Below are 12,535 nucleotides of genomic sequence, written 5' to 3'. Positions count from 1 at the left end.
TTTTCTTTCTCCCTTTTTATCTCTCTTTTTTCACTTTTTTTTTTATCTTCATCTACAAAAATAAACCTCACACATTCATCTTCTCTGTCTTCCATAATTCCTCCTTCTTCCTTTTATTTAGTGATTTTAATTAAATTTTTTATGAAGTAACTTGAGCAATATTATATTCTCACTTGCAATGTAACTTTTCATTCATTCTTTCCCACAATGTAGAGTTTCAAATTTTGTCGTAAACCTAGTTAATGACTTAAAACAAGATATAAATCTGGTTAATGACTTAAAATAATATGGTTAATTCCTTTCACAACTTGGTTAATAGATTTGAATCAAACCATATAATCTGGTTAATGGATTTAAGAAACATGGTTGATATTGTGAACAATTTGGATAATGAATTTGAACTAAAAACTTGGTCATTCTAATTAAACAAAATATAAATTTGGTTAATGACTTAAAACAATATGGTTAATTCCTTGAAAAACTTGGTTAATTGATTTGAACAGAAAGTTTGGTAATTCTAATCAAACAATATAAATCTGAATAATGACTTTAAAAAAAAAGTGAAAAAAGAGAGATAAAAAGGGGGAAAGTAAAAAATAAAAATAAAAAAAGAAAAAATTAAATGAAGAGAGAGATTGTACAGATCACTTGTATTTGTGTTTGTATTTATTTTAAAAAATGTGTTCAAATATCATTGCTCTTGTACAAATATTTATCCACTTGTTCCAACTTATTTTTCTACTTTTCTCCTTGTTGCCCCACCAGAATTGACTGCTGATGTTGTTCAATTTTTTTGCTTATCTCTTTAAACAGAAGAAAACATCTCATCATATAAGTAGGCATGGCTTAGATAATGGCCTTGATAAGAACTCCCCGTCCAACACTAGATAGGTAGCTTTCTCTCCGATTGTTGAGCTTTTTTTCAATTATGTCAATAATAACATAAAAAATAGTAGTTTTAGATATCTCGATATATTTTTTTAATTCTTCCCATTTTCCTGATTTGCAGAATATTTTGTATTTTGTCTTTAACTAAGTCTCTGGTATTTTGGTTAAAAGAGAGCACATATTTATCTAGGTTTTATTCTTTGTTCAAATGTATTTTGATAGAGTTAGAACTTGTTGAATAACGTATGTTATGTTTTATGTCTAATTGCTATGAAAAACATAAAGCTATCATCAACATATAAGCGGTGAGTTATTATTGGGGACGATATATCATAAACCCTAAAATAATATATATATATATATATATATATAATTTATATTATATTTTAATAAAAATTCGTAGTGGATAAATATAAAAATAATCATAGAAAAAAGAGATTTTTACGAGTTATTTATAATATTACATTTCTCAAAATACAAATGAAATACTATAAATTTTTTTCTTCTTATAAAAGAGTGTAATCTCGCGAGCTTGATTTAACTATAATTTCTTAATTTAATTTCAAAAACTTACTAATACTTATAAGGTTTTCAAACAAAAAGTCATTTCTAATTAAATAAGTAGAATACAACTTATGACTCTTATTCCCGGTATCACCCACAAGAGCGGAGTTTCTCCTAAGCTTGAACTTCAAGACTCATTGTCTGTTAATAATTGGGATTTCGCAAATGCATGGCGAAACCAGTCAAAAACACACAACGAAGGAGGTGGGTTTTAAAATCATGTTGATAGCATAACATAAGTCAGAAGGAAACACAATTAATCATAATAAAACTCTACCATTACACAAACTTCTTCAAGAAAAAATATTACATTATAAAGTCAACATCACTCAAGAAAAATCAATACATTTCACTATAACATTAAATCATTGAAGAGAAATTATTATCGCATACGATACATATTAATCACAACAAAACAATTACAAGGAAATGCAATGTTATGTATGAACTTAGACTCTACTTCACAATGTGATACTATTCTAACTCTGAATTACTTGGTTATGAGGCTTGATACTATACCACCACCTGAGTGGACAAACAATTCAAATTGGCTATGTCCTCATAAATCCCTTCAACTCAACCAAAGACACATATACGCGACAATCGAGGTAAACATGTGTTACATGGTAGCTTCCGACATTTGGGGTGCTACCTCCAAGTCGCCTAGGAATTCCACACCTAAATACCTCCAAGGTCTAACATTTTTCCATTGAGACTCAACAGTAGACCGCCACGAACAAACTCACTTAAGACTCAACAATAGACCGCGACTCATTTAGTTGTACTTCTGTAAAATCACTAGATTTGTCAGACCATATCTATATAATGACAAAATAATCTCCACTTCAAAAATTATCATCAACTTCAAACATTCCCAACATCTATTTTCTCCCCTTGTTGGCATAGATTACTCCATTAATAACATTATCTTTAATATAAGTTGGAATCACCACTATTTAATCAACTATGGGGTTACTTTAATATTCTCATCACAAATTTATAATATATTTATCATTAGTTATACATCATCATCTCATAAACTTATCGCAATGCATTCACCTTTTATTATCACATCGCATAAACTTATATCATACAATGCATTCATCTTTTATTATCATATCGCATAAACTCGTCTAATCATATATATGCACACAATTTATTTGATGCCCAATATCCCAATAATATCAAATACCACATATTTAACGAAATTAAATCAATCAACACCTTATAAATATTTCTATTCAACATTTTAATCTCACAGTTTCCATTTTGCATATTAATTAATTTTTCTCTCAAAGGGTTATTGTCGTACGTAGCGAGCCCTAGATGAATCAGTGAGAAATACGGTTTTCTCGTTCATCTCATAATATATCATATTCGTGAATTCAAACACTCTTTCATCCCTTACCTTATTTCGACGTTTTCACATGCAAATAGGAGTTCACAAGCAAAAAGTATTTGTTCTTTAAGTATTTGTCCCTCAATCGATCTAACTCGATAATTTATGGATAAACGTCAAAAGTAAATTATGAGAACACACTCTAAAAGGGTCAATTTTGAAATTGATTCAAACAAACTTACCATAAATCGAAAAATTATAGGGGGATGATATAGTCATTCTCCACACGATCATTTTGATGTTGATTTCACTCAAATTAAATTTACGGTGAAGAAAAATGGTGTAAAATAACGAATTTTATAAACGAAGAAGTCGAGTATTTTATAGATAAATTTGGATAGTTAAATATATGAGAAAATGTATTTAATTGATTAACTAAATTAATGAAACAACATATTGAAATTTGAACAAATACAGCTAATGTTTTTTGAAACAGTCATCAATCATCAATGTCAAAACGACAGACTAGTTGATATGTTTTATCTCCTTAAACTAGTTGTTTGTTTTGTCTCCTTTTCCGGAGATTGAAGTAGTTCACTTTTTTATTCTTTTATTTTATTTTATCAACATAAGTAGAGATTTAAATCATTATACATGGGTCAAATTCATTGGGCTCTGCATTTGTTTTACTACTATTTTTATTTTGCTAAATCAAAATTAATAATTATTCAAACTCATTTTTAATACTCCTCAATCCACCATTTAATTTTTTAAATATTACAAATATTTCATAACTAATATCTTATAAATTAGAATAATTAAAATAATTAACTTAAAAAAAATACATATTACTAATCACTGAAATTTTCATATTTAAAATAATCACTATAACTATACTATTTTTCAAAATACTTACATTAAAGTACTATCATCATTAGAGAATAGTCAAAATTATAAAATAAATAAATATAACATTAATACATTATATTAATTACGAAAGTATAATAAATATATATAAAATCATCATGCCATAATAAATATATAAAAATAAAAGAAATCAAACACAATATTACTATTATCTCAAGATAATTATTTATAAAATAAATAACTAAATTATAAAGTACTTAGAAATAATTAAAATATAAATATATATGAACACTTAACATTAGTCAAACATACAAAAAAATATCACACCAATTACCGAAAAAATATCACATAAAAAAAAGTATGCAATCTTGGTAATTAATATTTTAGTTATAAACATTCCTATTCATGATTTTAAAAGTTATTACTATATAAGTTTAATACTTTTTTAGATGATTGTGATTAACTGAATGTATTAAAAACTTTTTATACTGATTAATAATATATATAAGTTAAATCATTATATTTATATTTTATTTAATGACATTTACCAATTATATGGTAGAATAAAAGAATCAATGTTAACTATTAAATATAGTAAAATTAGTTATATTACATGATCCATTTTCTTATTTATATTATATTATTATTATAATCATAATATTTCTCTATATATAAAAGATTTTCTTAAGAGTGGGATGGATTAGTGTTAGTCATTAAGTTAAAATATAATTTTAATAATAAACGTGATACTTTTATCTTTTTATGTGAATCTGCATGAGAGATATTATATGCGCTAAAATTCCTAATTTTAATTTTTATTTATAAATAAAATGAAATATGACAATATACATGAGAGGTGGTATGATTCAATTTTTTTGAAATTTCTATTCAGTAATTGCAAATGTATATTAAAATTATGTTTTAGTGTGATAAAATAAATTGGCAAATAAATAAATGTATCAATTTTATTTATTTGACTCACCTAATAATAATTTATAATTAATTATAATAAAAATAAAAAACTAAAACTAAAACACATAAAACCTTTGTAAATAATAAAACGACCTACTAATTCTTTGCCTTATCTTAAAAAAAGACTTTAATATGAGAAAATTAAAAATACAATAAAAAGGGTTTAAGGAAAGTTTATTGATTTCCACTTACAAATTCCTAAATAGTTTTAAATGAATGGGCCCTACATAATTCCTTCCCATTGTTAACAAAATACTCTAATATAAGAAAATTAAAAATACATAAAAAAAATTAAAGAAAGGTTTTTTATGACTATTTAACACCAAAGACTAAAAGTAGATAAGTCTAAAGTTAGAAGGACAATTAAAACAGAATTGCAGAGAAAAACTATAATAGATCCATATTACAGGATAAAAAAATACTGTAAACCTTAATGTTTCATAGGAAAGACACATTTTTAGCACTTAATTTTCAGCACTGTTTCTCTAGCAGATTTAAACTCATGTAGATCTTACTGATTTAAAAATGGACCCTGCATGAAGTGTATTTGCGTCACAAGATCAAGTAAATAAAGTGTTTGCGATAAGAGATGAAGTGTTGAAATGAGTTTTAAGAGTGAATGTTTCTTGCATCTATTATCTTATATGTGCAGATAATATAAAATAAATGGAAAAGGGGATAGATATTTTGCCGCTTAATGGAACATAAATCTATAAAAATTCACACTTAAGAGCATCACTGGTTTAACAATTTTTAATCAAAATCCTACCACAACTGGGCCACTTTTCTGAAGGTCTGTCTATACTAGGCGGACCCTTCAAATCATATCCAAACAAAACAGAACTACGACAACAAAATTAAATTTCGGACCAACAATAATCCTTATAATAATTGTCAATCTTTCTATCAGATTATTACACTCTAAAAAGATATTGAATGGCTTTTGGCATATTGAAGGGTATATAAAAATATAATTGCAGCCACTGCCATAACATTCAGATATGTCTTTACTTCCAAGGTAAAGTAGAAAACAATTAGATATAATAAAACTACAAAACTTTTCTTTCTCATTGACCCAATAAAAGTATGAGTAGAGATAGAGAAAGAGATCGCTAACTAGACATGTAACTTTTTCCCTTCTGAGTGAGATTTATTCCTTTTCAACCTTTTTGTTTTATGCTTCGGCTTGCGGTTTTGTTTTGAAGGTAAATGACGATCTACATTGTCATTTTTACCAGCACTAGGGCCACTGCTTGAAGGCTCGTCTTCATCAGAACTAAGTACCAAGTCCTCCACAACATCATCATCAACAGCTGTTCTCTCTTTCTGCTGCTTTTTCCTCTTTCCTTTTGTTTCGGTGGGTTGTTTTATCCTAAAAGCAAAGACAAACGTGTTAATGTCATTGTGTATACATGTGCATGAATGATATGTGTATTTGTTTATGCAGCTGGGTTTGTCCACGAAATATGAATAACAAAAAAAGAGCAATACTTGTCATTTCCGGGCAACCAGGATGAGCTAAAGGCAGCAGTTCCATCCTCGTTCTTTCTAGCATCCTCTTCATCACTTGCTGATGCTTCATCACTAAAAGCAGAGGATTCTTCTCCAACAAGAACACTGGAAAATTTAAATTATTATAAGAAACCTTTATCGTAACCATGATTGCATATTGATACGGTAATCCATGCGAATGACCATGACTTTAAAGTTAAAACCTGGATTCCGTTAATGAGTTATCTTTTTGCTCTGCTCTCTGGCGGAGTGTTATAACATACTTTGATAGTGCACTAGAGGCGGACTTCTTGTCATCCTTAAAAAATTGCATTTAAAATACAGTGAAATTAAGGCGTGAAATATGTGGAATGATAATCTATACACACTTGATAAAAAAGGAAAAGAAAATGACAGCATATTAAACATTAATCATCAATAAAATGACTTTATCCCATTCCCATCATATGCAAGTGTATAGCCAGATAGATAGACAATAAATGACGTAATAACATGGTTTGTTACTTTATTGATACCAATAATAACAAGCAGCAGCCTAGAAGTTTACTTGCGTCAGAAAAAAAATTATGCAGGTAGCAGAGGGAGAAAGCTTGAAAGAATAGAAATACGAAGCAGGCTACAATGTAAGTAAATAAATGAATGAAAAAGGTCAACCAACATCCAACAAGGAAATAATCAAAACTCTCATTCCCAAAAAGTAGAGAAAAAACTTGAGCAAACCTCAAGAAAAGATGATGCCGCAGGATCATTAGGTAAAAAGGACACCGACGTGCGCTTTTCATTCACAAAATTGACGTTAGCCTCAATCTGAGTGTGGAAAAATGAAATATTAGAGATGAGTGCAACAAGATCTGCTGCATGCCAATGATAAAACCAAAACATAAAACGGTTTATGATAATTTTAATAGAGCTACCTGGCGTATAAGCTGCCTCATTTCTCTTCGAAACCTCTCAACTTTGGTCAATTTGCAAAAGCTACGCAGCCTCACAATCGGAATAAAGGACAACTCCATGAACGCAACAGAGTAACTCCACAGTGCTAGGTGTTCCGCAAGCTCTTCAACCACGGAAAAAACACAAGCCTCTTGAAAAGCCCGTGTCTTTAGAGTCGGCTTGCTAACCTAGTATAATACAATAGAATGTCTCTAAGGTTAGGAGGATGTCAAACAATGCACATTGTCACCAATTCATGTTATGAGTACCTTCAATACACTGCGTAAGTCAACAGCTTTGCCAACACCTCCTGTAGGGGAACTATTCAACTCTTTCATCTCCAGCATATCCAAAAGGAGCATAGATACTGGTACAAAAGATTGGGTAGAAGCAGCAATCTGGTTTAGCATTCGTGTACATCTCAACCTAAGGGGAAAATACCTTGCTGTGGGAACTAGACGGGCTACCCCAGAAATTATTTGGGTCAGAGGATATGCAAGTTGCTTAAAGTCAGATTGTGAACTGTAAGCCCGAATAGCATCAGTCCAAAGTTCAAGACAGCACATGAACTTCCATTCATAAACCTTGCGAAAAGCTTCCTAAAGAAAACATTCAGACAGGGAAGAGCACCATAAGGACCATAAAGTAAAAATGCCAAAAATGCACAAGCAATTTGTGAAAAGCTCCAATACCAAATGAGTGAAATAAAAAGGGATGCCTTATCACACTTCCTTTATTCATTACTAAAAGTTAAGGAAGTGTTAACCTCGAAATTCAAGATCAATTGTCGGGAGTGGTTCTAGACGATTGAATGTATCCTCCTAGTCTAACTACCGATGTGAGCTAGACGAAACCTGTGCTTTGACCAATAGCCTTTCTAAATATTTTGTATTTGTATTCTTATAATAACTAGTTTGTCAACAATAATAACTATATGTACCTTGTAACAGACAGAAACAGAACTTTGCAGCCTTGACACAAAAGTGAAAATCAGAAGAATATAATAGAAAAATTATGCCAAGCTTGTTCCAAGTGAAACAATGACTCAGTTAGCAAGGACAATTTGAGGCACTTCTTATAGTACCTAGGAAGAAAATAACATGTAGTAGACATATAAACAGTACCTTAGTTTTTGTATTAAGTGCGTCTCTTAAGATCATAGCCAACTGTCGGATAAAAATGAAGGCATGTTGATATGCAGTCGGAAGATCCACACCAAGAAGTTCAATGATGCAGTTGCCAAGGAAACGAATATGTTTAAGTTTCACTGCATTTACAAAATGGCAATTCAAAACATAGGCTTTATATATCCCTTTGAAGCATTCATCTAAACAGCCAGATCCAATACAGATGCATAACTCTCTCATAAATAGACATGAAACAACCGGAAGGGCACCTCCACCAGTACCCCAGAAATGAAGAGCCACCTGATAAATACAACAGGAAAACAGTTTATCAAATCAATAGACATAAGTTAAATTACATGTCCTAGAAAGTAAAAACGTCCCTAATCACAGGCTACACAAATGTGCTATGCATCGCAGCTTTTCATTGGCAAGCATCATATGATGACACATGCACACCAACAGAAGTATATACTTATAGGGGAAAAGAACTGCAGGAAACAGCCAGTTCGCCAAATGAAATTATCCTTAATCTTAGTTTTGTAAGGAAAAATGTACCATTAAATGGTTCAAATTTCAAAATGTTTTAGCTGATTATTGTCTATCTATTAATCCGATTCATCTATAAGTGAATTATAGCAGAGAACCAAAGAGTGCCACAATCAATTAGCATTGGCAGACATATTCAGCTCAGACTAAAAAGTACTAGTGTTCAACGATGAGGTGAAATAATTTTGTATTTTAAATTTATTACGTGATCAATGACCTATTTGTACCTTAATGTATTTCCTTAGAAGCGAAGGAAAAGCAGCCAAAAACAACGAAGAATATTTAAGTCGATGTAAAGTAAATGATATCATTTGTGTATCAGTCATTTGGTTCAAAATGTGGAGAGCATTTCCAAGATAGGACTTCACAATATGCCCATGACTTCTCCAATGCTTTGTGGTCATCAAACCTGTTATGATCTCTTTCCTTCCACCAGAAGCAGGAAGCTTCAACAAATTTCTTAGTATTCCATCCATTTCATTAAGTACAGTCAACATTATTTTGTTGAACACGGTGCTAGACATTACACTAAGCTTTGCCATAGACTCATTCTCCTCATCATCACCATAGTGGCATGCCATCCTAAAAGCCCTCATCAGGGAGCGAACTGCGTTTAAGCTTCCGTTTTCTTTAATTGATTTGCACCACAAATCAACCATAGAAGTAGTTATAACTTTTTTAGAAGATTTATGTTCCTTTTCTTGAACCTCGTGCTTAGGAGCATCCTCATCTACCTGTAGATCTTCATCTTCCATGTCAGTATCCACATCTTCCTGGACAAAAGAAGCAAAAGAGTTATATAGTTTCTAACACTAAGAGAGTGTCATATTAATAGCAATTTAGTAATGCATTCAAATAGGTAATAGAAAAAACAGACTGAAACCAATATTTTGATATAACACATGATGATGGAGAGAGCTAAAAGGGGGGATGTTTTATATGAATTACATTGGAAATAAGGAGGGAAACTATCATATGAGCCTTTGCAGCTTTTGCAGAGAAATGAAAAATTCCAACATATTGGGGGTAAAAAATTGGAACAGAACTGCCCAAACTCTTGGTATAACACAGTAGAGATTTCCTTCAAATACTGACTGTTGCAACAGATAGCATTGCTTCAGGGTTACCTATCTCTTCCTATACAGGAAAAAAAGGCACAACCTTGAAAATTGGGGCCTTCCTTTTCAACCAATTTACAAGCAAACACGGCAGAAGCACCATCCTAATTTTTCTATCTTTATTTCTCTTATAAATATCATGACCCTACCCCGGGCGTGTTATCATAATCTAATAAGAGAACTATCGACTGAACCTAAAGATTTATAGCTATAACTATAAGAGAAATAAATCATGAAGCAAAATTTAAATTTGCAGTGATTGGTGGATTGGTGTTCCCACAATTATGAGCAAAGCCATATTAAATTTATATTTCCTTGATGCTGTGCCACAAACATGTCTATAAAGGGGAACCCAACACCCATTTGACCAGCACAAGGATGCTTTTTGGATTAAAAAAGAGAGAAAAATAATATCAATAAATATTGAATAAGATACCCTCCTATAAGAAAACAGACAAACAAATGTATATAGAAAAACGGAAGAGATAGATAGCCAATGCAAGCTTATTAACTAAGAAAAACTTGCCCTTATCTAGGAAGGGATTGGAAGATATTACATATTATTCATGATAACCATTAAAAATGATCAATGTATCATAAACTCATATTCATTTCAATTTATGTATGAAGCATAAATATGACAGATATTAGATAGGAAGTGTCTAAATGTAACATACATCAACATCATCATCACTGAACTGAAGCAACTCCTGGTCATGCTCTTTCAAGAACTCATAAAATTCTGGGTCCTGAAATTGAAAAAGTTGTTATTAACATTGCCAACAGAACGTAGTTGAATAAATTCAAAATATAAAAAAAGGCAATTCCCTATCAACCACCATGTAGCTCAAATTCAAATTTCACACACACAAGCATTTGCAGAAGTGAATTACATTATCAAAAACCTACACAGATACTTGTGCTTGTTTTATTCTTTGACAACCCTATAGACAGCCAACTCATCTAATTTCTCTAATAAAATTTTGCAAATATAATAGACCTAGAGAAAGATAGAGCAATTCTTGTGTGGACACACCAAAAATAATACTTCTTTTAATTATTTTTTAAAACTATATATTACTTTATTATATTTTTTCTACTTTTTGTCACTTATGTGTGTCCAAATTCTTGTGACCATACAAGAACTATTCAGGAAGATATTGCTTGAAACAACAAAAGTTATTCAGTTAATATTAAATTAAAGAGAAGCCTTCAAATAAGAAAAGCAATATCATGGACCTTAAAACAACAATGCAACGGGTCTAACCTTCTGCTGAAGTTTCTCTAGTTGATCCTTATGTTCTTTAGCTTCATTCCCAGTCATGGTTTTTTTCCTGCTTCTTCTTACACGATTATCTTCATCCACATTCCTCTCTGGCATAACTATCAAAAAAATAACGAACTAAAATAAACATAAACAATTGATACAAATTAGATACCGAAAGTTTTAAAATAAAATAAAAAAATCAACGAACCTGTATCATTAGCTGCATCCATGTCCGTTGAAACGAAAACCTGCTTCCAATTTTTAGGAGCAGAAATTAAAAGTAGTATATAAGAATGGTGCCCTTATAATCATTAAGTGAGGGAGAAGACTTACCGCGGAGGAGTGAGCTTGTAGTGTGGTGGCCGGAAACTACTAGCGGCGAGTCTGGGCAGAGGTTGTGGCGGGCGGCGGCGGGACTAGGGTTTACCGGAGATTTGCGCAGTGTGTCCAAGTCCAACTCGTTTTCCTTTTCCTTTGGTTTTATATCTAGTGAAATAACCCGTATTTCTTTTCTAAAATTGGTTGAATTAATTGATTAAACTAAATTAAAATTTGTGATATGTGCTCGTAATTTTTTTTTTTTTTTTTATATTTGTCTTTTTAATTGTTATATTAGTATTTTTCATCATTCATATTTGAACCCTTTTCGTTTTCCTTTATTGATTATGGAAAATGTTGGAACACATTTTTTAACGGTAAGAAAACAAATAAAAATAAATAAAATTTTGAAATTAATGAATTTGATGTTTTGAAATTAAAAAAATAAAAAATAAAAAAATTAACAGTAAGTTTTAAGTTTATGTAACAATTCACTTTTAGCTATATATCAATAGGAATTAGTAAATAAATAAATAAAAGTATATATATACGCAACGTCAATTAGTTGAATTTTTAAGTTCAAAATATTAAATTTCTTATCCGAATCGATTTTTTTTTTAGTTAAAATTAGTTAGTTTAGATAAAATCTGAACTTAAATAAATTTAATTCTTTTAGGTGATTGGGTTCATGAGTTTACCGTACTTATGAACATTCACAACGGTTAATAGTTCTTAAATTATGAAGATATTTCAAAATAGCCTTTAAACTATATTAAATAACAACAATTTAATTCTTTAAAATTCAATTTAAGAAAAAAAAAACATTTTATCTCTTCTTTTCTTTAATCTATAACTTACTATTTGTATCAACTTTTATACTTATATTAAAATGGCATATTGGATATACCATAAAAAAATAATAATAAAAACTAGAAAAAATTTAATAAACTATTAAACCAAAAAATAGTATGACTTTACCAACTCACACTACGTCACCTAAAAAGTCATCTTTAATATATATATATATATCTTCATCAATTACTTAAAAAAAGTCATCCTTAATATATATATCTTCATCAATTAC

The 12,535-nt window shown here is 30.2% G+C and overlaps 1 protein-coding gene across 2 annotated transcripts; it reads right to left on the bottom strand.

Moving 5' to 3' along the window:
* Positions 1 to 5,487: 5,487 nt before the first annotated feature.
* LOC101493420 (nucleolar complex-associated protein 2) lies at positions 5,488 to 11,624 on the bottom strand. Of its 2 annotated transcripts, none has more exons than XM_004497331.4 (12): positions 11,467 to 11,624; positions 11,342 to 11,381; positions 11,134 to 11,249; positions 10,544 to 10,615; positions 8,976 to 9,521; positions 8,200 to 8,502; positions 7,345 to 7,674; positions 7,057 to 7,263; positions 6,863 to 6,949; positions 6,346 to 6,440; positions 6,122 to 6,247; positions 5,488 to 6,002 (listed from the first exon to the last, which is right to left on the bottom strand). In XM_004497331.4, the coding sequence occupies exons 2-12, from the start codon at positions 11,361 to 11,363 to the stop codon at positions 5,747 to 5,749; spliced, it is 2,160 nt and encodes a 719-aa protein (XP_004497388.1). In that variant the 5' UTR covers positions 11,364 to 11,381; positions 11,467 to 11,624; the 3' UTR covers positions 5,488 to 5,746. The 2 variants fall into 2 exon arrangements, with proteins under 2 accessions (XP_004497388.1, XP_073223871.1); XM_073367770.1 differs by having other exon boundaries at positions 11,134 to 11,268; positions 11,467 to 11,599.
* Positions 11,625 to 12,535: the final 911 nt, after the last annotated feature.

Source organism: Cicer arietinum, chromosome 4 (assembly GCF_000331145.2).
Source record: "Cicer arietinum cultivar CDC Frontier isolate Library 1 chromosome 4, Cicar.CDCFrontier_v2.0, whole genome shotgun sequence".
Classification (NCBI taxonomy): Eukaryota; Viridiplantae; Streptophyta; class Magnoliopsida; order Fabales; family Fabaceae; genus Cicer; species Cicer arietinum.
Note: the sequence above shows the minus strand (reverse complement) of the source record. Positions and strands in the feature narration are given on the sequence as shown.

Coding starts and splice junctions, on each gene's coding strand:
- LOC101493420 (XM_073367770.1), bottom strand. Junction 9,522..10,543: donor TCAGTGATGATGATGTTGAT/GTATGTTACATT, acceptor TCTTTTGTCCAG/GAAGATGTGGATACTGACAT. Junction 8,503..8,975: donor TTCTAAGGAAATACATTAAG/GTACAAATAGGT, acceptor TGTATTTATCAG/GTGGCTCTTCATTTCTGGGG.